We start from the raw sequence: 27,285 nt of genomic DNA on the forward strand, positions 1-27,285 counted from the left end.
CAGTTTTTCCTCAGAATAATACATGGGGAAAATGTACTTAAAAACCCACTTGTGAACACAAAGGTGTGTTCCCACAGTGCAGGAAAAGAGGTCAATTCAAATTTACTTTAAGATTCCATGTTAAATTCAACCCAACCCAAACTCAGTGCTCTAAAAAATTTACAAGCCTTCTTTTACAGATCAAGTTTAGGAATACCACAACCATCACCAGTGCAGTGTTGTAATTAAGACGGTGCATCCAGAGAAACACACAGCCTTTATAACACCTGGGTAGATGATATACAAGTCAAATCCACACCCATGAATTAAATTAAGAAGTTTTATTAATTTTGTTTTTTATCAGTTTTTTCAATAAAGTAACTGGACACTGACAGACTCACAGAATGGACAGGATTCTAGAAAAGGCTTTAGCACAAGTGTACCGACCTGTTTTAGTTCGCATTTTTAATTCATGGCCTGCTTAAAGGCACTGCCACAACACAGGGGAATAAGCTACTGTCCAACACTCACACAAGACAGTCCATACTGGGTACTTGAGAGGGGATGGAGAGGGTTTGGGTGGGGGGTGCTAGAGGTAAACCTCATAATAATCGTCCAACTCTTCGTGAAACAAGTCCCACTCATCTTCCGAATCTGTGATTTCATCATCAGTGCCTGCAGCTAGCAGCATAAGCAGCATCTCACTCAACTCAAAGGTCACAACATCATCATCTTCGTTGTCAAAGGAGTCGGTACTTTCTCGCTCGTCAAATATATCCCAAAGAGGCGTTCGTCTCTGATTCTATAAAAAGGGCACAAAAAAAAAGACTGCGGTTTTGAAACAATATATGGGAACACTATACAATGTGGAGAAAATCTTAAGCCGCTCAAAAGACAAACAATGTTAAGTGGGAGTTAAGCTAATATATTGTATTGTAATATAGTGCATTGTAAAATAAAATGAGCATTGCTACAAAATGAAATAATGAAAATTAGATTACACATCTTATCTGTTGGCTGGCAGAAAGAAGCTGCTGTTAAACCATAATTATGGCCAGACGCTCATAAAGAGTCTTACCCGGTGTCTCCCTGCCGAGCCCAGCTGCCGCCTCTGTGGCTGCGGCTCTTCCAGACGGCCATCGGGGTAGGCATGCTTATAGAAACAGTTCCCTCCAAAGGGACAAGACCCACGGCCCTCATCGAAATACCTGCACGGCTTGCTGCTACAGTGAACAGACAGGACAGGCAAGCCACCATCACTGAGTTATTGCTCAGACAGCTCAAAACAAAATCGTAGAATTAACTGATTTAGTTCCTGGATGAATTACTGTGCTCTATAGATGTTGTACTGCTGACAATTTAGATACATTCATGGAAACAATGAGAGGTAACCAAAAAATCAGAGTACCATCTGCCACAATTACTACTGTGACTATTTGGATGGAATAGCCTTGGTTTTCATTGAAGTTTGATGAGGTATTTTAACTAAAAATACTTGGGAAGCTTCACTTGATAAAACCTAGAAAACGTGCAGATTTTACTGCACTAAAAAGGTTTGATGATACCAGACTACAAATGCGCAAAAAGGGAACGTCTTAAGTGTATACGGCAACCCATGATGGAATTCACAAGACGCAAGACACAGTGGACACCAACTTCTCAGTGGATTTTTTAATTTTTAAAGCAAGCTGGGTTTGAAGTATGTAAAGCCACAAAAAATGCAAATTTGACCACTGCAGACTAGAAAAAACACATTGTGTTCTTAAGCTCTGTTCAAATGTGATAATTATCTCTAGCATACCTCCTATGATTAAGGGGAAAGGCTGCAATAAATCTCTATGCTCTTGTCTGTTAACTTTCACAGTCTAATATCCAAATGAGTATTTATAGGTAATGTGTTAATAAGCATACACCATTTCGAAAATAAAGAACTATAAATGCATCATTTTCTGCTGAAAGATTTCAGCAGTAACAAGCAGATGAAAGTTCTATGAAATATCTGGAAGTGCTTGAAAACATTTCATGCAAAAAGACCCCTTGGGCTCAGTAAAGAGCCAGGTCACGTCAAGCAATTCAATCTTGAGAGGATGTGACTCTAATGGGGTCCTTCCTCTTGTAGTACCTCATTGCATCTTTGTACTTCTGGATAAGTTTCTGTTTATCTTCTTTGTCTTCTACCCAGTATTCACTCGGGATAACAAAATTTGATGTAATTCGACATTCAGGGCAGGATCTATGGAAGACAAGGGCAAATAACATCACCTGGAGAAATAATCCTGATATTTACCAAAATCTAGAAATGGGTGTCTAAATATTCTCATTTATTGGACACTAATACATTAACCCTGTGTTAAGCCTATAAGCACAGACTAGAAACATGGAACTGTTTAAGATGTTAATTCCTTTTTTATTTTTGTCATTTTAAATTACATTTAAAGTGTTATCATATAAGTTGCTTTTTCAAATGTAATTTAATATTATTGAAGCAAGAAAATCAATATTAGATAATGAGAACCACAGGTGTAGCACAGTAACAAAACTTTGAAAAGAATAAATGTAAACAGATATTGCACCAGCAATACGCTATGCAACCTTTTGTCAAGAAATATTAGTCCCTCACTCTTAGAAAATGGAACCTAATATTTAATAATGGTTTATACCACTTTGGCGTGTTCGTTCATATTGGAAAAGGGTAATAGCATTTTGAACATATCAACATGAGAATCGCTAAACCTGTTTCAAAGCAGTTAACACAAATGAGAAACCCTAACCACAGAGAAAATACTAAAGAGCAAGACCATGCACATATACTCAGGCATCAGCTACATGATCAATTTACACAAGAGAGAGGCATGCTAATCTCCAAACAATTCATAGAAGCAGGATAATCTCTGAAGTAATAAGGGACTTCAAGGGATATTTAACATGACAGGATATTTTCCTCTGCTCAGAATGGATTTCATTTTTACTTCAGAAGACACTGCATTTTATATCACATGGAATCAAACAGATGTGGAAATGTACGATTTATCAAAGTAAACAAAATGTCCTAAATATCAAGTTGAACCACAAAAATGCTAGTTTGTATTACTGTATGGCTTTTACTTAGGTCATACCTGCCAAACTAGCTTTCAGGTAAAAGCATATTTTCCTTTTAAAAAGACTCGCAGTCACAAAGACTGGAAAAATTCATTCTATGTTGACGCCTGCTGGGATTGTTCAAGTGTGCACTTTCAACAAGAGCAGCAGCCTGGATTAAACACTGATATCTTTTCTCATTATTTGCATTAATTACAGTAGCTTCTCTTTTGCAGGGTTTCTGCCTTACTTGATAATCTTGCTCTCAAACTGCTTGGCGCTTCTCCACTTTCTGATGCACTTTAGACAGTAACAGTGGTTGCAGTTGGAGAGGATTCCAAATCGTCGCTCACTGGGGTTGGCCTTCTCGTACACCACCTCCATGCAGATCCCACACATCATGTCCTTACTGCGCTGGATGGCAAACGAGATCTCCATGTCTTTCTCGTGAGCTTCAATACAGGCCTGGAGGCATCAGGGACAAAACAGGTTGCTAGAACTCATCTTCTCCTAAATCTGTGCGCTCAGAAGAACTGCAAAGTTCTGCAGCTGTGCAAGACATGTAGGAAAGGTTTCAACTCAGGATTTTAGTTAGGCACGTTTTTTTTACTTTGCTTTGACATAAATTGCAAAACATACTGCAAACACTGTAGGATCAATGCAACAATGTTTTACTCTTCTTAATCATCACCCTATAATGGAGTTAAAAAAGAGTTAGTTTGTATTTTATGAAGCATAAATATCTGCTTTAGGCTTTAGCTAAACTTAATTTTTTTAACTTCTTTAGATACCTATTCAATCTTAAGCAAATACTCCTACTTTGCCTTACATGTCAAGCAGGAAAACAATCCCAACTTCTGTTTATTAACCACTATAAATTGTAGTACTTCAATTCAATGCATTCAGTTCCTATCACTCATATAACAAACTGCTGAGAGTCTGGTACTGTAATCCCCTGCCAACCATTACATTCCTGACAACCCTCATGATAGGTAAATCTGCAAATGGTAAATTTGAGAATGAGAAAAAATAGGGTTGGAGGAATTTGTGTAATGTAAATTTCGCATATAGCAAGGGATTACTGTATACTGAAGTACCTGAAAAAGTAGCACTAATCAAATATGAAACTGTCCCTAAGACTTACACAGCTTGTAACTTTTATTCAAACCCTTGTTTTAAAATACCCAAATTTTTTTTGAATGACAAAACACTGACTTTGTTCATGGCCTCTAAATTTTCTGGAGTGACCAAAAATGTCTTTTGACCAAAATTCTTTTCAGCCATAACAGCCAAAATTGAAAGTCCAATGCAATACATGTTGCTACATCCGACGAGCAAGGGTGCAAAACAGAACTTGCTTTGATGTGCTGCGATCTCTGAGTGGAGTCGGAGGGGTGGAGGACTTGCAGACCACACATATCACAGGCGTCCCCATGGAGATAGGCACAGTTCACCCCGTATCGACACTCCCCAACAGCCGCATATGGACACAGCTGTTTCTTCAGCTCCTTGTCCGCCTGCTCCTTCTCATACTCTTCCTCAATCACTGGCCCTGGACCCTCCGCCAGCACAGGCTCAGCTGCAGAAGCACAGAGCATCAACAGATTTCACATACATTCTGCCTAGAGCCTACCTGACACTCCCACTGAAAACCCTACAGCTGCCTCCTCCATTCGCAAGTCTGAAGGTCCCACCTGCTTGCTTTAATGGGGAACTGCAAGGCTATTTTTACATTTCAGGGTTAGAAAGAATGAGCATTGGTGGGTGAATTTCAAACCACAATAAAAGTAAAATGTGCACAGTAAACATATGTCAATACATTTCATGCCAGATAAATGCAGTGAAACTAACAGGATGAGTCAGAAATATCAAAGCTGAAAAATGTTCTTCGGGGCCAGATATTGCAACCATTCCCCTTTTAAATGCCCGAATATCCATTTTAAGTGGTGTTTTGGATGTTTTTTAATCCAACTAAAAAAAAAATTAGCCTTGCAACCAACGTGTTGCCATTTAGATATTTTGATACCTAGTTTTACATCCACCCTTCTTTGAGCATCAGTTTTAAATGAAAAATTAGCAAAACATTATTAAAAGAGTGTCACTATGTCCGGTGTATTACCAATTTTTTTTTCTTCTCATTTACACAAAAGCACTAGTCATTTGGCTCCCGAGTTGCTCAACTAGTAAAGGCACTTGCTCCAAGCGCAGGAGGTCTCCGATCCAGACACCCAGACATGAAAGAATGGAGCATTCCAATAGATAACCATGTCTGGGATTAATCAGCCAAGCTCTCGCAGCTCCATGGAAACACCAGTTTCTGCAATTTCCAGCATACCGGCTGGCTCATGGCGCCCTCACTGAAGGACATCATTCTCTTCCTACACATTCTTGCAGAGCTCGATGCATGTCAAAGAAAAAAAAAGATGAAGTGCTCTTCTGACCCGCCCACCCGTTGAGCCAATCTACACACTTTTATTTGCCTTGTGCACAACCCACACAGGTGGCTGCCGTGAGCCAAGACAAAGGCTGTTCTCAAATCCAGATCGGGTGGAAATGCGATGAAGAACATATTCAACCAAATTCAACAAAACTGAGCTGAGTGCGAGACCTGAAAAAGCAAGGCCACACTAAATGAATGAGAATTTACTCAATTTGTGATAAACAATAACAATGACACACCACAAAAAGGAGAACTGAAAATTAAACTTTTCAAGGCACTACTGGCAAGAGCTGGATCTTCACTCCCTTTTACCATTCAGTCACCCGGATTCTGAGTTTAAAACCAATCAACTCACCACGCCCACAGTACGGCTGCCCTGGCACAAACTCGGCGGCATTGACCCAGTCTACAGCACCTGAGCCGTGTGGGTGCTCCACACCTTCAGCTCTACCGCTGGGTCCACTGGACTTTGTATCCGAGGTGCTGTCAGAGGAGGTGATGAAATTCAGTGGCATCATTGGCTTGGGGCCATCCAGGCTTTCCTGCTTGGGTGGTTTTGTGTGGTCATACCTATGCAGCAAAAGAACATACACAAATAAACCAGCAGCCATATCACCCTGCAACTCACAACTGGCAACCCACTGAAGGTCAGTGGGTGTGAGCCTGGTCAGTACCTGGATGGGAGACCTCCTGGGAAAAACTAAGGTTGCTGCTGGAAGAGGTGTTAATGGGGCCAGCAGGGGGCGCTCGTACCCCACGGACTATGTGGGTCTTAATGCCCCAGTATAGTGATGGGGACACTATGCTGTAAAAAGGCGCCGTCCTTCGGGGGAGACGTAAAACCAAGGTCCTGACTCTGTTGTCATTAAAAATCCCAGGGCATTTCTCGAAAAGAGTAGGGTTGTAAGCATGGTGTCCTGGTTAAATTTCCCATTGGCCTTTACCATTCATGGCCTCCTAATAATCCCTCTCTATGAATTGGCTTCATTATTCTGTTCTCCTCCCCACTAAAAGGTGATGTGTGGGGAGCATTTTGGCGCACTATGGCTGCTGTCATCATCCAGGTGTTGCTGCACATTGGTGGTGGAGGGAAGTCCCAATTACCTGTAAAGCGCTTTGAGTGGAGAGCTACGTAAGTTTAAGCAATTATTATTATTAAACACTCCCTATGCAATGCATATTTCTTACACAGCTAAGCCCATTAATGCTTCTGCCTTTGGACACTGGCTCTTACTCACCCAGATGTGAATTTAAAACACACCTCATATTCATTAAATATAAATACATATATACACTATATAAATATATACACTCAGCCTACCCAAAAAGACATATATATACACTATATATATATATAAATTTGCGAGAAAATGTTTCTGAACCCTTTGGAATTACCTGGATTTCTGCATGAATTACTCATAAAAATGTGATCTGATCTTCAACTAAGTCACAATAAGAGCCAAACACAATCTGCTTAAACTAATTACACACAAACAATTATACAGGAATCTCGTGAACTTGCCAAAGTCTCTGTTCATGTGTCCACTATAAGAATAACACTGAACAAGAATGGTGTTAACAGAAGGACACCACAGAGGAAACCACTCCTCCCCAAAAAACACATTGCTGCACTATGTTTAGAGGGGGAAAAATCACTGCACAACAACACCAAAACCTCATCTCAACCATGAAGCATGTTGGAAGGAGCATCATGGTTTGGGGCTGCCTTGCTGCCTCAGGGCCTGGAAAGCTTGCTATCATAGAGGGAACGGTCTCAACCCAATTGAGATGCTGTGCCATAACCTGAAGAGAGCTGTTCACCCAAGGAACCCCAGGCATATCAATGAACTGAAACAGTTTAAGGAGGAATGGTCTAAAATTCCTCCTCACCATTACGCAAGCCTCATCAGCAGCTACAGGAAATGTTTGTTGGAGGTTATTGCTGCTAAAGGAGGTTCTACCAGTTACTAAATAAAAGGGTTCACATATTCACAGTCCAGGCTGGAAAAAGCGTTTAAATGATGTGTTCAATATTGACGAGACGAACTACAATTGTGTGTTATTAGTATAAGCAGATTGTGTCTATCTATTATTGTGACTTCGATGAAGATCAGACCACATTGTTATGAGTAATAAATGCAGAAATCCAGGTAATTCCAAAGGGTTCCGCAGCTTTTTCTTGCAACTGTATACACTGATTCAAAAGGGGGGAAACCAAACTATTTATAATATAACTATCTTGGCTAGGTCATCTCACTTCTTTTGGTATTTGAATACAGACAGAATTCATTTCCTACAGATTCAGGAATAATTGACTGTAAGACCTTTTGCTTCTAACTTACAATACCAATTCTCTTTCATTTCCACTTCAAATCTCTATACCATTCTTTTTCTTATTTTTGAATATTCTAATCTCTGCTTCGCTTCGTAAGCTACCAATTGTGTCAATTGTACCATTTTGTCTCTCATGCCTAATACATCTCAGCACTGCTGTCGGGCTTTAATAGGTGAAGTGGATAGCATAATTTGGGATATATAAACCCAGTCATGCCTTGTGCAAGAGAAGAGAAAGACAGGATGGCAACTAGAGGGCACTGACTGAGAACCTTGAGGGAGACACCATGAACACCTTCTCCGCTCCAGAGAGGAAACATGTAAAATCCCCTCTTTTAGGCAACCAGATGTGATTTTATTGTTGTATTAATTTTAGAGCATCTGCTGTCCCCCCTTTTTTAACCTAGAGAAGAGAAATTAACTTTTCTACCTCAAAAAAAGGGAAAAGCGTACTAAAGACTTTTTTTTTTAATTTGTTTATTGTCATTTCACCCCAATAAGTTCTCTTACATTACTCACCTGTCTAATTACGTCAATGTACTGCTCTAGTATTAGCTGGATCTTGATTTTGCATGTGAAATAACACAAACCAGCCATGGACACCATTATAATCTGCTCTATTAGAATCCCGGCACGTGACCCCAGTGGCGTGGAGGTGGCACTGCACCACCAAGCCGTTCTATCATCAGGAGCACTGACGCTTGCAACCAAAAATAAAATGGCAAGTAAAAAAAGATTTGAGTCCTGCACATTCTATACTCTTGGGACAAGAGGATTGCAAATGGAGTTATAGAAAAGATGCAGGGCACACTAGATGACATTCCCCTCTACTTGTTCCCAGTGTATACTAAGAATTGGCTTTATTGAATATTCCCTTTCAATGTACCTTCATATGTTAAAAAGACCATTCTAACCATTTGAGCCCTAGTTGCTAATTGATTTGGCCATTCATTTCCTGAATGTTTCACCTCAATATCTCCAAACCCGAAGTAACACCTTTGCACTTATGCCATCATACTCTACTTTTTTTACCTGCAGGAAATGTCATTGTATTTATATAAATACCCCAAAACATGTTTGTGCAACTCAAAAAGTTTTTAAAATACATCTCATGTTCTTATAAGAAGATGAGATTCAATTATTTTTCTAGTTCCCCCCCGCCAATGTAAAAGTCTCCAGACAAGGGAAGAAATAAAACGTTAATCTTTAAAAAGGGAGGGAATAACGTTCTTTAGTTCTCATTTTCAGAGTGTAGTTTAACTTTAGTAGCACAGCAATCTGTGTCCAACACTGTGTAACAAGAGAAAAGTCAAATGTCAGAATCACACTGCAGATTTAGATCTCTACTGTTTTCTCTCCTCTCTGGAACAGAAAAGGAGAAACTAGACGTCTCTATAGAAAGATACTTAAATACTTATTTTCACATTTTGCCCATTTGTCTTGGTTTCTACGTCACAAGCCATTTTGCTCAAATACCAATTGAAGTTAAATGCATTTCTCTCTTAAAATGCAATAGTTATACCATGACTGCAAACCAACTGTGCTAAAAATAAGGTTTCATCAAGACAACACAGGATTTGAATCCTACAGTACCCTGAGTTATCCACAACCTTCAGCTCCTACAAATGTCAATGTTAACCTTGTAATCCATTTCAATTCAAGCTTTATCCTTCTCTGGGGGTAATTTGGTTCCTGGCATAGTCAAATACAACAATAAAACAAAGAAAACAAACATTACCACCAGAGATGGTACAACAGTGTTACAGGAGATGAGGGAGTCACTTTACATTGTTTGATAGAATTACTGAAGGGGGGGGAGGTGATTACTTTTACACCTGGGGACAGAGCCGTCTCCCAGATGGCAGTAGTGTAAATACACATCAATAAAAAGCTGTTAACATATGAAAACAAGTCATGTATCTCATTCCCTCCTAAGAATGGAAACCCTTCACCTTTTGTGTACAACGTAACAACAAATATTACCTGTACAGAATTTCACATAACTGAAAAAAACAAAACAAAGGACAGGCTGGGGGAGAGTGCCAATAAGCAAAACAAACCCGGTAACACTTTCAAATTTAAGCTTCCTGCAATTGCTATGCAGACTGCAGTGTGTCCTAGATGAATGCAGTTAAAATCATTGGAGCTTAATCTACTGCTCCAGGCAAACCATTCGCCAAAGACCTAAAACAGAAAAAGTCAGGCAGAATTAACAGAGGTTTAAGCTCCTTGTATGGTGTGAATGCGATTACAGATGGCCTATAAATATACAAATTATGAAGCCTGACATGAAAACGAGCTCCTAAATATATCCGTGAACACAATACATCATACAATTTGAAGAGTATATTCAAGTATATTCATACAGCTGCTCCACAAACCTGTAAAATTGAATCCAGATGCAAATACATACACGGAACATTAGCAACATATCATCACATTACCTATAGTGTACACAAAGCAAGAAAAAAAATCAGCAGTGCAACATGCATTTTAAATCAAACAAACGTATACAGAAACTCCAGTGATTCTCAGACCTCCAATTTAACTCTTTATTAAAACCCTGTCCTGGTCAATTCAAAGTGACTGACCTTTCTTTTTAGTCCAAAATCAGCTGTGAAAAAGGCTTCATGATGACCCTACTGCACTGCTCCTGGAATAAGGAAAGTCATCTGACTATTCTCAACAGGTGAACTTAATCCCTTCTATGAAACGAGCTTCAGATCAAACTGAATTCTGGCGACTGCTTTTCAGTGGAATGTAATCAAGCACATTCAAGATGCTGTAACTCTTTACTAATACTGAAACCTGAAAAAAGTTTCAAATTCACCAAACATTTATGTTCCTACAATGTGCTACTAACACTTTTCTAATTAAAAAGGCATAGGATAAATTATATTCTAATTACAGTGTGTTTTGAAAAAAGCTAATATTTGAATAAACAGTACAAATCCTCATACTCAACTGTCAACTCTCTGACGTTTGGTATGAATGACAGTGACTTCTAATGTTCAGATGACCCTAAAAAGGATCAGTGATCATCCAGTCCTGCTATTTTTTCAGAACTACAGCCAGTCTTTGATAAAAGGAGAGACCGAAAAGGGGCTGACTGCTGGATAAAGAGGGAAAGCAGCAGCTCAATAGTTGGGAGTCAAGATAGTGGTGACTGTATTGATTTCACAAATACCTTAAAGCACTGCAGAAGAATTAGATCAAATCAGCTTATCTGCACTGTAAATAGAGCAAAGGTATTTTTCCCATATTCAAACATAGTAAGAAATAGCAGATTTAAGAGTAGTAACGTTAATCAAGATAATCAAAAAATCCATGTAGAGAAAATGCGAAATATCAGCAAAATGTTTTGCATCAACAATATTTGTGTGTGGAATTCCAAAGTATACAAAAATGTTAACCTAATAAAGGGCTTTAGGAAAGAGTGAAATACAACTAAACAAAGGGTACTACAAAGCAATCAATATTATTTCCAACAGTGCTGGCATAACAGCCCAATTTCTTAGACACAATGGTACAACATGACAGTACTCATTGACAGTGTGTGGTAGGTTGTTGGCCTACCACACACACATACAACATCAACAACAGAAATGTTGGTATTTCCGAATAACAAACATACGAGTTAAGACCAAAAGAAAGAGAAAGATCAGATCACTTTATTGGCCATATATAATTTCTTGTATTAGGAATTTGTTTTTTCACACACCCCAACTTGCTCTCCATGAGACACACAGACAGGGAGAGAAGCTTGGGGTCAGAGCGCAGGGTCAGCCATTTATGCGCACCCCTGGAGCAGTTGGGGTTAAGGGCCTTGCTCAGGAGCCCAACAGAGTAGGATTCCTCTGCCAGCTGTGGGGTATGAACCAGCAACCTTCCAGCCACAGATCCTTAGCCACAGAAATACCACACCACCCTCAGTGGTAGTGATAAGTGATAATATGCAATATAATTTTGCTTAAGTATTTTCCATTCAGATAAAATAATTTCATTTTGTCATATAAATATACATAGTTTTCCAAATTAGAAATGGATACAACCACTTGATCATTTAGGCCTATATGTCCTATATCTTCTCTGTAAAAAACGTATGTTTAAAAAAATCTTTTAAATCATTCACAAAATTATAAAAAATGTATTACACCTCAAGTTTTAATTGAGTGAAAGTGACTAAACTCACACTACCATATGCTTAAGGTCTGTTAATTGTAACAATTTTATGGCTTATTTCAATTTGTCAGATCAGCTATCTAGAAAAGGCCCTTCTTTCATTGACCAAATTAACTTGTTTTAACACAAATATTGTACTTCAACCAGTTATCATATTAACTGCTGTAATTGTTTCAAGTAGTCAAATGTCAAAACTGTACTTTTTGAAGGAAAAAGCCTACAAATTTGCTTATAAATGAGCTAAACTCATTTCAGGTCTTGACACCCCTCTCAAATTCCATAACAATACAATTAATCGTCTTCTATCGACTTTTCAGTAGGGAAAATATACTCCACTACGCACGTTAAAATTCAAAATATATGGAATTCAAAGGGTTGTCTCGCAAAACGATAGCATTTTGTAGTACTGTGGAAGAAAGCAGCTTAGCCATTCAATTCAATAACCTAGGCTGGGTCAGAGCACATTCCGGCGTCACACTACACGACTTTTACTAGGATTTCCATTCGTAGCCTTCATTTACACAATGGTAAGAAAATCACAGCGAGTTGTAAAGAGTCGAAGAACGCGCCCGTTCGGTTGTGTAGTGAGACAGCCCCAGCAATTCAGTCATAGCACTCTTAATAGCCCCTACGACCCTCTGCGACTCGCCAAGACAAAATCAAACTGGTTTGATTTTCTCACAGCGAGACGCAAGTCTTAGGGGTGGGCAGTGAGCCAGATGTGTACTTGAGAGATAATATGGCCATTACTTTACTCTTAATAGCACAATACTAATTTGTTTACAGTATGTTTTAAAGGTGTTTTATATTTTTAACTGTTTTATTTTGTAAATTTGTTCTATATTTATAAAGAAGAATTATATTTTTGAAGATGTTTTACTTGTGGAAGTAAAAAATGCGTTACATGCTTATTCTCCATGTTGTTTACTTTCGTGCGGTGCCCCTCTTATTCCGGTGTGCTCCACGTTGATTGGCTGCTAAAATGAGGTGACCTCGCGGTACTTTCGCGGCACCATCCAAGATTTGGAACCATGATGAAAGTGTGGGAATCGTGTAATTAGTCACCCCCTGCGATTCCTAGTCGTATAATCCGACGCCAGCTAGGACAGAGAAGGCAGCGAGATTCAGCAACTGCAGTCGTTAAATCGGATATGCTCTCCGACTAGAAGACGTGTCGAGTCATGTAGTGCGACGCCGGCTTTCCAAAACCATTGAGAAAAGCACAAGGAAGTGTACCACGAAGAACACCGTCTCATCAGTTAAACAACATGATTACCTGCAACGGTCCCCATAAGCGCAGCATCCTTTCTGGAAGTACTTGCAAATCATGGCTGGTTTGCTGCTGGTGAGATCATGGGAGTATCGGCAGTTGTTCCCTTCTTTGCAAACCCCATGTATGAAATACCTAAACCACAGGAAGAAAGGGCACAATTCACACCTTGTCAAACGGCACATTTACTTCGAGGCAGTGATAACGTCTTGAAAGACGAAGAACGCCAAAACGAAAATCTAAAAAAAAAAATGTCCAAGGAAGAGAAGAAAATAAAAATTGTACTTCAGTTCCACTAGGAATGTTTTATTAAGGGCTGCTGAGTGGTGTGACCAGCACGGGTTCGAGCTCTCCCATCTAGACAACACAAGTTTGAGCCCGGGTCATGTCACTAGCCCACTGTGACTGGGATTCCCCACGCGCCGACGCACGACTGGCAGAAATAATCTCAGCAGCCACAGATCTTGCTCAACTGTGACAGACCTCTCCAGTCGGCCCTACGTCTCCTTTGCAGTTTGCAAGGTGTCAAATGGATGTCGGGGGCAATTTTATTCTCTCCTGCACGGGCCCACAATTGCTGGAGCACCGCTGAAGAGGCAAGTCCAAACTGAGACGGTATATAACGAAAAATGTTCAGTGATTATTAATATCTTAACCCAAACAAGCATTTCTTAGCAATGCTAAGGAAGACAATCTTGTGGCTAAGCCTATCTGTCACACAGAGTATTCCAAATGGTTAGTGGGATCTTAATTATTCAGATTAGGACTGACAGGGCAACCTTAATCAGTTTTTCATCTTATTGACTCACAGATAAAGCCGTATGAAACAATTACGTGACTTCAGCTGAAGAGGATGAGTTAAAAATAACAGATTGGGAATGGTTCAGACTTAAAATAATTTCACTTTTCTGACTGACCCTATTTTATTTTCTGACCCCAATTTCTTACTTCAAAAAGAATTTAAATTGCACACAGTGCACTGTGTTATCTGGAGAAAATACCACTTGTTGAAGTTAACCAACAAAGAAGAGGTTTATTTTCTCATTTTCAGTTAGCCTTTTCAGTTTCACAAAAAAAAAACTGCTTTGGAATTAAAGGTCTTGAATAGACTCAAAGGACAAAAATAAATTTCCTCAGTTGTTAGGATCGCCCAGTGATTTAACCTAAATTTGCATCATCCATAAATATGCATTTTCAAGAGCAAGTTTAAAATTCCTGACACATCTGATCCTTTCAGACAAAACTGCAAAAGTGTAATGCCTTCAAAACAGATTCATGCAAATATAAATCATTTAGCATATCAAATACTCTCCACAAATCGGAAAATGGGAGAATCCGATCCATTACTTTGGGTGGATTGCTGCAAAAAAGGTGTTAGATAGATACTAAGAAAGCCAAACATATGCTAATTATTGACATAAAAGGCTGGACAACCAGAGGCCAAAATGTAAAACACCCCCAACATTACTGTATACTGCCTAGGCTTTGTCTGATTTCTCAGAAATTTGTTTTGCATCCAAGCAGTCATGTTTTGCATAGAGAAACAAAAAAAAAACAGTCAAAAGAAACATTAAACATTTTATAAAATACATAATCATCACACCACTCTTTACAGGAATCAAGACATATGTCCAGAACTTGTATGGTTACTCCGCCCACAATCTCCCTACACCTCTATAATTGCACAATAACCCCTTCATTTCACACACAACTACTGACTGCACTTGCCTATAAGCAATACAAATTTATTGACTGAATGATTTGAATGTGGGATACAGTAAACCCTCATTTTATTAAGTCTGCATTGTGGGACTCTAAGATGTCTGTACGAAGGGATGAGTTGATCTTCTTCAATGCAGAATATGTGAAGGATCAGAGGAGATACTAACAGCTCATCTCCACATACTCCTAATGTAGGCAGTGTGAAAGGTCTGCTCAAGTGGCTGCCCCCCTATCTTAGAACTAGGGCTGGGCGATATGGCCAAAAACATTATCACGATAAAAATGTTCATCTCAGTCGATATCGATAATTATCACGATAAATGTCAAATCATTATTTCTTTCAAGTTTAAAGGAAGATTTTTTTCTCCTGGCTGAAAGTTGAAGAAACCAGACAGTTAATTGGTAAATTAAACAACTCTTTATTTGAAGAACACAACAACGGTCTGCAACACGCACGCGCACTTGCGCAGTATTTTGTATTTTTGCGCAAAGCATAAACATATCGAACATTTATCGAACTTTTGTTAAAATTATATCGAGGAAAATTATAATCACGATAATTATAACTTAGAACACATCCCCCGTCAGGACATCTTGGCCTTTTGTCACACAGGAAGACTGTTATACCAGACAGCTATTCCATACTGCATGACACTTCATACTAGAGAACTGAAAAGGGGACAGAATCTAACTATTAGCACCCATAGCCCAAAAACTGCAAAGTAGATAACCTTATTACAAATTAAGCCATGCAGTGCCTTCCAAGCCAGATTAGTATCTATGTATATTCCCAGATATTTATAGTATGTAACTTGCTTAATGAACCCATTATGAATTAAGACTGTGGAAGGATATCCATCCTGTTCAAGACCAAAGACCAACCATCTCTTCCCTTCTTAAAAAAACATTTAAAATCCAGAAATGCTGGTCACACCATGCAGCCAAATTAACTGTTCAGACATAGACTGGGGTCATTAGCACTCATCAAAGAAAGATAAGGTTGAAATCATCAGTATCTTTGATTAAGACAGGTTTTCACAGGAAGGAGTATAATATAGATTTTCCATACTACAGGAATAATGTACATGCCTACAGACATCTGGAAAATTGGTGCCCACGGTGGATCTACTTCTTTTGCACAGAACTTCAAATTAATTGCACTAATGTTACCAGGACCAGTTGCCTTACACACATTTGTACACCAAAATAAATATTTGCGATCTAGCCTACACTAAAGATAACCCTGTCAGAACTGTTATGTGAAAATTACTTAACAACACTAAAACATTTATCAGAGGTGTCTGCTTTATCGTACCTGGTAAAAAACAAACATTTAGTTTGTTTGAAAACTGAAGCTCAATCTCAGTTGCTAACAGTTCCCTGATTAAGGACATTCCCATCACTCACTTCATGCTGTCCCAGAGCTTTCTAGGGTTCTAACTTTAAATGCAGCTTAAAATGCTGCTTAAGTGCATGTTTTGCCTCTCTAGGTTCACTTTTTTTTCCATTTTGCATATGTGGACAAGGCAAAGGCTTGAATCGATTTTCGAGTATATTACTGGACTAAATCTGATATGTTGGAAAAGCATTAATATTCTAGATTTGGCTTTGAAGAATGGTGTCTGGGCCACCATTTAAGATTTGCTGATAAAACTGTCACTGTTAATGGCCACACTTGATGATCACTGACCATACTTAAATCAGATAAGCACACAATTCAATAACTGTAACAAGACATCCTTTCTGTTTTAGTCAAAAAACGTGTTGCTACAAGCACAATTTCTCTTATCATTTATAGGGCTACAGGAAAAATGCAGATACTTCTCTGATTCAGGGTGGATGGGAACACAGTCTAATCAACAGCTTAAATACTGAATGACCGTGATTTTAAATGCAGGATGCTAATACTTTTGTTTGCAACTAGCTATCCTAACTTCAGCTCTAACTGTACACGCCCATTTAACAATGTAATCAAAAAAAATTAAATAAGAAGCTGGTGAACAAAACCAGGGATAGTGACATGTATTTAAAGTCACCTGTGAAACACTCCACAGCCAAAATCTTTTCAGTGTGGAATAAATCTCTATTCCTATGCATTGAATGTCAGCTTCCCTAAGGTAGCCGAGCTAAAACATATTACACTAGCAATTTATTATTGCTGAAGTCAGGCCCTCTTGACATGCATTTTTACAACAAAGCAATTATAATTATTGACAACTCTGCATAGGAGCTGTACTGTGCTGTGATAGGAATGGCTGATGAAGGACTCTGGGCAGGATCATATAGCTAACAGTGCAGGTCCACAAATACAGGTGGTCCTTCATGCTCTTTGCATTTGCATAGTGCTCGTCAGCCCAAAGGATCCACTTGCTTCATCCACTACTGCAATGGAGCACCCGTGTGGGTGAAACAGCCAAAACACACAGCAGACCCACTACACACCAGATGATAGGGGAAAGGAAGAGATGACGTCAGAAGTATTAATGAGGGCATTGGGAAGGGCAGATTGTGCAAATCCAAACTGGAAAATATTCAAGACACCAGGGTCAACATCCTTACAACCAATGCAATAGGATTTTTTAATGGCCAAGCAGTTGAAGCTGTGGTCCTCATAGGACAATATACATTCTAGAGAGGTGGGAAGAACCAATTCAGAGCTGAAACTCCATTTTCCTTAAAAATCTCTAACCGGGCCAGATCCACTATTCTCGAGATCAGCTGAAAGAAGGCTACAAAGTGCTAACACGGAAAAGACAGAATTTGTTTTTGCATTAAATATCACTTGTTTTCCTCACACAACTGGATGTATTCCCTCAGGATTATATAGTGAAACAAATCCAACATTATCCATATCCACGAAGCAAAATTTTGAAAACGCTAATACTAAGTAATTGCCTCGCTCCAGAAAAATCCCAAAAGCAAATAGAAAATGCTGTAACTCATTATGAAGCAAATTCATTAACAAGCTAGAGTGCAATTAGGACAATCTGCAAAAAGACCAACAAATCCAGTCACTGAGGTAGACCTCCATCCTTAAAACTAGAACATGATTTCAACATGAAAAAAACTACTCATAATTGACAAAATACCTATATTTACACACAGAAACAACAACCATAATTTAAACACTGGAATTCCATCATTAAAGCTAGATATATTGTTCCAATGCAAATTAATTTAGCTTCAGCTTGTTTAAATCTAGTCGGTAAAGCTACACACTGGAGTCTTATTTTCCTCTGTTGGCAGATTATTATCATCACCTACCCATTACAGAGCACTGTGAAATATTACGGTAGGTCAATAACTTTATGGGACAAAGTGATAAAATTCAGCACAGGAACCTGGTTCATGGCTAATCTGAAAATGGATGTATTAACTTTACATTAAATATTTTGCTTGCTTTTTTTCCTAAAACGGCAGAGCAACATGAGAAATCAGGCTACCCAAATAAATAAAAAAAACAGCTTTTCCTGAAAATGACCATGAGGCCATAATCACGGTCTTGGTTACAAGAAGTTTCTCAACTGCTTTTCTACAGCAAGGAATCACGGAGATCCATGAGCAATCGACCAATGTCCAAACACGGGTCTCCTGAAAGCTCGGGGCTCAAGATACTTTCTGTCGATGCCAATTTAATCGGCAGCATTCAGAAATCTCCTTACATTAAAATGGTGAGGCAATTTCTCACTTTCTGCGATAGGCTGAGTAGTGAGGCTGGTAAATACATAATGGGTGCTGCTCTGGAACGGTGGATGAAGTCCATTCCCTCCTAAATGTAAAACAGTTCGAGATCCTTCACGAATAAAAGCACTATATAAATACAAATAACCTATTATTTGTGTTAAAGAATCACCTTCATGTGACAAAATGTAAAGCCTAAGTAACCCACTGAAGCTTGACTAAAGGGGCAATGTAAAGCTATGCTTTGTTCAATGTCTTAAGAAGAAATGACTCAAGTGTCAAGAAAGATAAAACTGAAAAGGTGAAAGAATTAATACTTAGGTCCCCCCACAGTGATTAGCACCATTAAGTTTTTTGTCCTTAAGGAGCTATGGCTACATATTTAAAATATAAATTTTGCCAAATACATCCATCTTTGTAACTGTGGGCATACAGTGTTTTCAAGTCCTTTATCCATAACTGCTCACCTTATAAATGAACTACTTACACAATATGCTCAAAACCTAAGGTTTTCAAAACAAAGCACCTGGGTTTTGTTCTCCATAACATTCACACTGACCAGATTAATCGGTTAAAGAAACCATCGCGGCAAAGATTAGCTGTGTACAAAACTGCTAAATTAGATAATGCAATTAGCTTGTTATTATCCTTTTCTTTTTTTAGGACTAAACGCGATACATTTTTACTGTATTCCCAGCTAGTACAAAGTCAAGCCAGTATTTCCTGATCGCTATAAACAACTGACCCTGTCCACCTTCCCAATGCGATACACAAAAAAAGGATGTAATTAAATAATCTCTGTCGGCTTTGAGCTTTCCTGTACTTCTTAATGTACAGCCAAGTGAAGAATCATGTTTTGCATTTCGTATCACATTTGCCTTCGGTAGACCAAGAAAACGCAATATCATTAACCGATTCTGCTGTCTTCATGAAGTATTCTTGCAAAATGTAGTCGACAGCCTTGAAAACTGTAGCCTATTGTTTTGCTAACACATACCCTCTCTGTTTACTTGCAAGTGCGGGAGACAGCCGTTACGAGTCACAAACAATGAACACTACTCAAACGTATCGCTGTCATCCGTGTTTTGCTAAAGTTTTTGATGCCACTTATCCTGCACTCCGTAAAACACATACAATTCTATCACAATTTTTCATTATTTAGTTTAATTCACCTGCAGATGACGTGCTTCGTCCAGCCTCCTCCTGTTATTGCTGGAGCCGCTGTTGATGCCGCCGCTGCCTCCGCCATTACTGTTTATCTTGAAGCTCTGAAGCCGGATCTTCCGGCGAGCCGCGCTCACGATCGGAGGTCTTCGGAAAGCCGACTGCCTGGAGTCAGATCCTCCGATCTCGGCTTCGGGAGAGGAGGTGGAGCTCCGGGGGGCTCTCGGAGAATGCATGATACTTGTGCAGTCCAGAGAAACACGAACAAAAAAACGATAAGGAACTGTTAGTTGTACAAAAAAAACACCAAAGCCACACTGTTTAGCCCACGCTGCAAAGCGGCTAATAGTTAACCTATTAACAGACAGTGATAGATATAACTGTAGGAAAAAGTAGCAGGTACAAGAATTTTGTACTTTATCGTTATTCTTTTTCTTTGTTTATTGTTGTTAAACTGTAGTTGTCAAAGGGTGACAAAGGTGGGTCTAAGACAGTTTGGGGGATATGTTTAGTTTTTGCATATCTTACCCAGTGCTTTTGGCAGATAATGCTATGTGTGTGTTTTACTCTATGGTGTCTGATTCCCATTTCCTTTGTGGCCTTCCTGCCCTGTAGCACAAAATGCATTGCAGGTGAGAATGCTCGCTGATTGAGTAACGCTGTTTGACTAGACACAGTAGACTGGACCTGGAGCAGAAGACCTGATAGGAAAGACAAACGACAAGTGTAAGAGGGACAGTGACCCACGACACCTAGCTATCTGCACACAATCAACTCCTCAAGTAGGGATATTTTTTTATATTATTCCTGAGGATGCAGTGACACTCACACCAGAGCTGATTTATCCACAAGCTAATTAACCTACCAGTTATCTCTGGACTATGGAAGAAAACCAGAGCACATATTCACATGGGTTTCCTCTGGATGCTCTGGTTTTCTCCAACAGAAACAATTTAATCACTCTATATAAATGATTAAAACTCACTCCCAAACCAAGATATTTACCTAAAAAACAATAATACAATGCACAGTACTACTGACTTAAAAATATTATGTGAATTAATAATAATAATAATAATAATACGCTTTTCTGGACACTCCATCCAAGTGCTTTACAGGTAATGGGGACTCCCCTCCACCACCACCAATGAGCAGCCCAACCTGGATGATGCGACGGCAGCCATAGTGCGCCAGAACGCTCACCACACATCAGCTATCAGTGGGGAGGAGAACAGAGTGATGAAGTCAATTCATAGATGGGGATTATTAGGAGGCCATGATTGATAAGGACCAATGGGAAATTTGGCCAGGACACTGGGGTAACACTCTGGGATTTTTAATGATTACAGAGAGTCTAGACCTTGGTTTTATATCTTATCTGAAGGATGGCACCTTTTTACATTATAGTGACCCTGTCACTATTTGATATGGTTGCAGGCATGAGTGTCAATCTTGATATTTGAGGAAGTTATTAAGATACATTTGTAAGTCTGTTAAAACATCTTATATATATTATTTAATTTTGTTAAAATCTCTATGTGTATGTTATCTAATTGAAGATGGTGTACTGTAAAACCCAGATGCTGTGACAAAAAAAATCTTTGAACAGCTACATTCTAGCAATAAGAACCTTGTTGCAGCCAAATGATTCTGAAATAACAAAACAACCCCAGCACACCACATGATATGATATATTACCCAGAAGACCCCAATACAATCCTAGACGTGAGTTAGACCTGTCATGAACCATTTTTTGAGCACACCAACATTAACCAGACCTCCCCTTTACAACAAAGATGAATCAAAATTTTAGGAGTCATTACAACTGTTATGTATTAAGCCCATACCCACATAAATTACCGTCTGCTTATAGTCACAAGATCCCCAACAGACAAACACAGATCCTTAATTCACTAACACCTCTTTTTCCATCAATAACACAAATGTTTCAGTACCTGGGTATTGTGGTAGTGGGGAGTGGGGAGTGGGGAGTGGAGTGTAGAGGGGGTGGCTGATCCCTCACCAGTGAACATTGATAAAATAAACACAAGCCAGGGGCCAAAGTTCATTTCTTCTGACACTCGGTGGGAAAGGTAAGAACAACCAACACATTTTTTTACAATGTTAGAAAATAATGGGAAAAAATATTAATCCTTCAATATGATATATTTCTGTTAAAAAATATGTCCTTGAGAATAATCATAAGAAACACGTGACAAATTGATATCTTTAGGAAGATGATCTAAGTGATGATCTATTGATTACTTGCAAAGAAATTATTTAGTCTTTTTAAGTGTAACTGCCAAAAAAAGACTACAGTGAAACTAGGGCCCCACAAAAATGTTGTATTCTATAAGCATAAAGAACTACCAGCCATGTAAAACTGTGAGATTTTATATCAATATACAGAGCCCAGTCTCTAAACCCCTTGTTGGGTTCAACTGCATTTGCTTGAGAAACAGATTAAGTCAAATGCAAACTTAATGTAATGCAAATTTCATTTCATTTCTATTTATATCCAAATTTATAAGTGTTGGACCCAGTTTTTAATCAATGCAATTAAACAAAAAACATAACCTTTATGTAAAAAAATCAGAATTGACATTAATGTGGTCACAACAGGATACTTAAATAGGCTGTTTTTTTTCCAAACATGTTTGATACTGTATGCCACAACACTTCACAGAAACATCACTCAGCCTAAAACAACTTTTCAGTTTTTGGAGGAGGTTTTAACTCCTCCTGCAAGCTAATTACATTTGTCATATTTTTACAAAAATGTCAAATAAACAGTAAAAAAAAACAATTTTGTATCTGAAGAGAAAATAAACTCAAAACAAGCTCTATTAACACGAAATTTAGAGAAATATTTTCAGTTTTGTTTTGGTTGCTGTCTGTGCTGGACACAAATCATCAACGGCTAACATGCACATTTCTGCATTCCGCCATTCAAAACGTTTCTGACTGATTTCTTTACCTTAAGTTCTGAAGATGCTGGTGATGTGATATAAATATTTTCAAGCACAAATCCACCTTTAAGTCATACCGTGAGCTTCACTTTTGAATCTCCCAAAGTGTTCTTGTATACTGTATTTGACTGTGTTACTGCTGTCTCTTTAAGGCAGTATGTACTGTGGGCAGCTGAAGTACAAGTGGCCTTTTAACCATAGCTGTTTTGTAATCAGTTTCTTGTTCAGTTGAGATAAGTTGGAAGGGACAGAGGGCAGATAGGGCAATAGAGGGTACATTGTGATTATCCAGTGTTCAAAGAAGAGAGACAAATGTATTTATATAATGTATTTGTTCTAGAAAATGACAAAACTATGATTACAGTGAATTCTTTATGTAGAAAAGTATGCTTAACATGTGGTCTCCACACAGACGTATGCATACTTTTTGCAAGCAATTGATCTTGGCACATCATCCAGCCATTTCTTGAAACCAACCATGGTAAAAGTTTTGACAACATGGCTGGGAAGCTTGTTCCACTTCCTTTGATAAAGTCAGGATGTAGACTGCATTGTTAGTGTGTTAACTAGTGCTCATTTTGAGAGATAGTGGGTTAAGTATAGGTAAAGTTTGTCTAAACAGTTAGATGAAGATATTTAAATTATTATTTAGTTTTGTAGTTATAAAACATGAAATACAAAATTTACAATAAAAATTAGAAACTACATTCAAAATTATAAAATAAAAAATAAGGTCAAGGTTAGCACAGATACAATATTTCTGTGATGGAATACAGTAGGGTATGCAGTTTAATATATAACATCTTGTAAGAAGCATTTGGTGAAATTAAAGCTTCATTCTTAAACTCATGAGCATGTAAATTACAGCTCGCAGTCCATTGTGGCTTAACATCGGTTAATGTGCAGAATTCAGAGAGTCCTAAATAGTAACAAAATCATCTTGCTGAGTGATAATTATAAGAGAACTCCAGAATTCTTTTTAATTTTCATCCTCAGAGATTGAAACTATTACAATTGCAAAATTGTTTTACTTGTAATAACAATCATTTGCAAAATTAATTATTGATGACAGAAAAGGCATATTTGATAGTGTAGGTAAGATTACAATGCTCATAAGTAATATTCAAACTAATTTTATCTTTAACCCAGAGAGTACATTAATATAATCGAATTAACTGTGCAATTGTTTTAATAGACCAAAACTATGTTTTGAAAAAGCAATTTTTTTTATTTTACCAAGAGAGGTATCAATATTTAATACCTGCGCATACAAAACACCATCTGTTGGTCACTAGTTGATGATGTTTTGTGTTTCTGGAAGTAATTGAAAATTACAAAAATTCCATAATTATAAGTACATTATTGGTTTAATTAGTTGAATCATTGTAGCCTGGACCATGGAAATTGTGGAGATGTAAATTTAAATGTATGTGTAAATATATGTAAATATATTTACATATAGATGTAAATATAATATTACAGTCTGAAAAGGGATCGACAATATCAACCAAAACAAGTGAACCAGTATTATTGTACAGAGGCAACTTGAGTTGCCTTAACCTTTCTAATTGTGTGTCTCGTTAAAGTAATTTTGTGCATCTAAATTAATTTAGGTTTGCCATCGCAACAAGGTTTTGCATACTTACACAATCACGACCTTTCTATTTTTCTTTCATATGTTTTGTGTTTTGCTTCGATTGTGTGGAGTAGGTTGTGCATACACTATAACAGATATTAATTGCTATTTCAAAGTGTCATGATTGCAAGGTTTAATGCAACAAAATGTGAAAACGATTCATATAAAAAATTCCAAGCCATGCTGTGGAATCAGCTTTCATGGAATCCTGTTTGACATCTTAATGTGTTCTTTGAATGAATAAGGTTCTTTCAATTGAAAGAGAAAGACCACATGACTGTTTCTCATTTGTAACATGTATTATACTCTAATTGTTTTTTTGTAAGGTCCAAAAGTAGAATGCTGCGGAAGGGTTCTTTCATTCTTCAAAGATATGCAGTTCCGACATTCCACAGCTCAGCTCAGAAACAAAGCCTTCATGGTAAAGTGACCCATTAGTGCTCTATTTAACATAACACTGCCGATTTTGTAAATGTTTTGGAGGGTGTTAGTTAATGAAAGAGGTAGAAGAAAGGTTCAGATATTTATTAATCATTGCTATAGGTTGGTCCTCACACCACCTTGGCTAAAACGTAAAATTCGTAAAAGATAATAACTGTCACTGTGAGGGTTTAGTGTCCCACCGACGAGCTCAAATAAGTGTGAAACAGCTGTCGGTGTCTGTTATTTCAGGGGGTCTTTATGGCTAGAGTACATACAGTACAACCCTCCAGTCTTTTAATACGTCTCTTTAATATGTGGCTTTGAAAATATCGTAACTTGACTAATCAAGCTAATAAATAGTTCAAATAATAAATGAGTGAGAGCTGAAATGAAAATAAAAGATCTTGTAGCGCTCTGCCAAACCTTAAAATCTAAACTGTAAAACATGATTATTCTGAGCGCTTGAACATCTTCTCACAAATACCAAGAGATCAAGCAACTGGACTTAACTGAAATGCTGCTGAGAAGAATCATTTTTCATGGGGTTAAGTCAGGACCAGCCTGTCTTTTTTATGTTGCAGCTGAGCTCTTACTAAACTAAACACTGATTTGTATTGCTAACAATAGAGATTATAATTGCTATCTTGTCTTGTTCATCTGCTCAAACCTCACAAATGTCAGGTTACAGTGTAAGATAGAAAAAAAATAAAAAACTAACATCAATAAAATTATCAATTCAAATGAGGATTCAAATATGTAATATGAGCCTTTCTGTCCGAGTGAAAATAAACAAAACAATCATTCTCGTTATTGAACTAGTGGGTTCTAGCTGAGAGGTTAGAATAGGGAAAGAATATTTCAAGGTATTTCTTTCTTGAATGTCGAGTGGCTGAAAAAAAACACATAGTTAGAAATCTTGACCATTTTCCTCTGTGAGCAAGATTCAAAGGCTGAAGATAATATTACAGAATGCATTAAAATAATTAATGTTTAATTTTGCAGAGAGTCTTTTCAAAGTCCACCCAGCTGTGTCAGAAGCCTTGGCGAATCAGAAGCCAGTTGTGGCTTTAGAAAGCACCATTATTACACATGGCATGCCCTATCCTCGTAATCTGAGGTATGTTTGAATGACTCTACACATTCATAAATTTCACTGCACTTAAGTTCTAAAAAGCCTCTCTATTTGATCTTATTAAGTGACATTAGTTTAACGTAACAAATAGTTTAAAATGTATTGGAATTTCTTTTTGATTCTTATGCAGCAATTGACAAATTATAGTAACTGTGACTCCTGCAAGACATTTTCTTGAAATTAAATTATACTTTTCTTCCTCTTCTTCTGGTTTACTGTGGTGATACTGCTGTGATACAGATATAGGCCATGGTATACTGAATTTATAATATCTTCAACAACCATTAAAGACCATCAGTATTTCTTGTTTTTCTTGTAGTCTCATTTTCTTTTAATCTTATTTTCCTCCTCTTACATGTTGTTCAAAGTCAAATATAAACACGAGTACTTCAGATGTTGTACAAGACAGTGTTGGAAGGAAATGGGAAATAGGCCTTCACAGCAAAGTTCTTGAAAAAAGCCCTTGATTATTGCAGACAACCTGAAAAAAAGTCTGAAAAGAAGTCTTTGAAAAACAGAACACAGCAAGAACTATAAACATTCTTCCCGACAATGTCAGTGAAGTCCCAAATCGATTTTTTTTTATCTCTGATGGGAGAGTCATTTTGTGGAAGATGTCACAAAGAGCATTTTAAGCAGAATTTCCACGGCCCACCGTGAACCACTGAGTAGATAATGCTACAGTCCGGAGGTGTATGACAGATACAACAGTTGTAGAGATACAATAATATAAACAGAGATATGAACAGGGGAACTAGGAATTTGAATATGAGAAAGACTAACAAAATCAGGACTCAGATACATGTCTAAGGTGTATCTTCTAGACTTTAGTAATTGTTTGAATACATTCGTCACATAATCTTTGCTTTAAAAATGGGGAGGGAAAGAAATTGCCTGTATACGTAAGATATGAAAACTTTTTAAATTTCTAACACAAATAAGAGCATAACAAAGTCATAAACCAATTGGAAAAATATGATTTTTATAGCACAGCAAAAGAAGTGGAAGCCATAGTAAAGGCCAATGGAGCTACACCTGCCACTATCGGCGTATTACAGGGAAGAGTGCATGTGGGCTTGTCAGAAAAACAGCTTCAGTTTCTGGCTGGTAACTCCTCCTCTCTCAAAGTGTCCTGCAGAGACCTACCCTACGTCATCAGCAAGGTAGGCACCTGTTTCAATATGCCGTCCCATGGCCGTTAAGCTCCATGATATTGACATGTTGGCTGAGATGTTGTCTCGACTGAGTGATTGGATGATTGGATGACATGTATGA

The 27,285-nt window shown here is 38.0% G+C and overlaps 2 protein-coding genes across 5 annotated transcripts in view; one reads left to right on the plus strand and one right to left on the minus strand.

The window, feature by feature from the left end:
* Positions 1-305: 305 nt before the first annotated feature.
* mkrn1 (makorin, ring finger protein, 1) lies at positions 306-20,042 on the minus strand. 3 transcript variants are annotated; one of them, XM_015352786.2, is made up of 8 exons: positions 19,859-19,989; positions 13,290-13,418; positions 5,913-6,067; positions 4,416-4,636; positions 3,308-3,522; positions 2,102-2,212; positions 1,058-1,202; positions 306-781 (listed from the first exon to the last, which is right to left on the minus strand). In XM_015352786.2, exons 1-8 carry the CDS (start codon positions 19,933-19,935, stop codon positions 569-571), a joined length of 1,266 nt encoding a protein of 421 aa, XP_015208272.1. In that variant the 5' UTR covers positions 19,936-19,989; the 3' UTR covers positions 306-568. The 3 variants fall into 3 exon arrangements, with proteins under 3 accessions (XP_015208272.1, XP_006633563.1, XP_015208273.1); XM_006633500.3 differs by having other exon boundaries at positions 5,853-6,067; positions 19,859-19,983; XM_015352787.2 differs by lacking the exon at positions 13,290-13,418 and having other exon boundaries at positions 5,853-6,067; positions 19,859-20,042.
* Positions 20,043-21,826: 1,784 nt separating this feature from the next.
* The window catches only part of LOC102689399 (uncharacterized), a 35,948-nt gene continuing 30,489 nt past the window's right edge, over positions 21,827-27,285 (plus strand). Inside the window, exons 1-4 of one of the 2 annotated variants that reach the window (XM_006633563.3) lie at positions 21,827-21,943; positions 24,782-24,876; positions 25,881-25,995; positions 26,999-27,173. In XM_006633563.3, the coding sequence (XP_006633626.3) occupies positions 24,795-24,876; positions 25,881-25,995; positions 26,999-27,173 (372 nt within the window). In that variant the 5' untranslated portion in view covers positions 21,827-21,943; positions 24,782-24,794. The remainder of the gene's footprint in view (positions 21,944-24,781; positions 24,877-25,880; positions 25,996-26,998; positions 27,174-27,285) is intronic. The other variant, XM_069192333.1, reaches the window with a different exon arrangement.

Source organism: Lepisosteus oculatus, chromosome 7, assembly GCF_040954835.1.
Source record: "Lepisosteus oculatus isolate fLepOcu1 chromosome 7, fLepOcu1.hap2, whole genome shotgun sequence".
Classification (NCBI taxonomy): domain Eukaryota; kingdom Metazoa; phylum Chordata; class Actinopteri; order Semionotiformes; family Lepisosteidae; genus Lepisosteus; species Lepisosteus oculatus.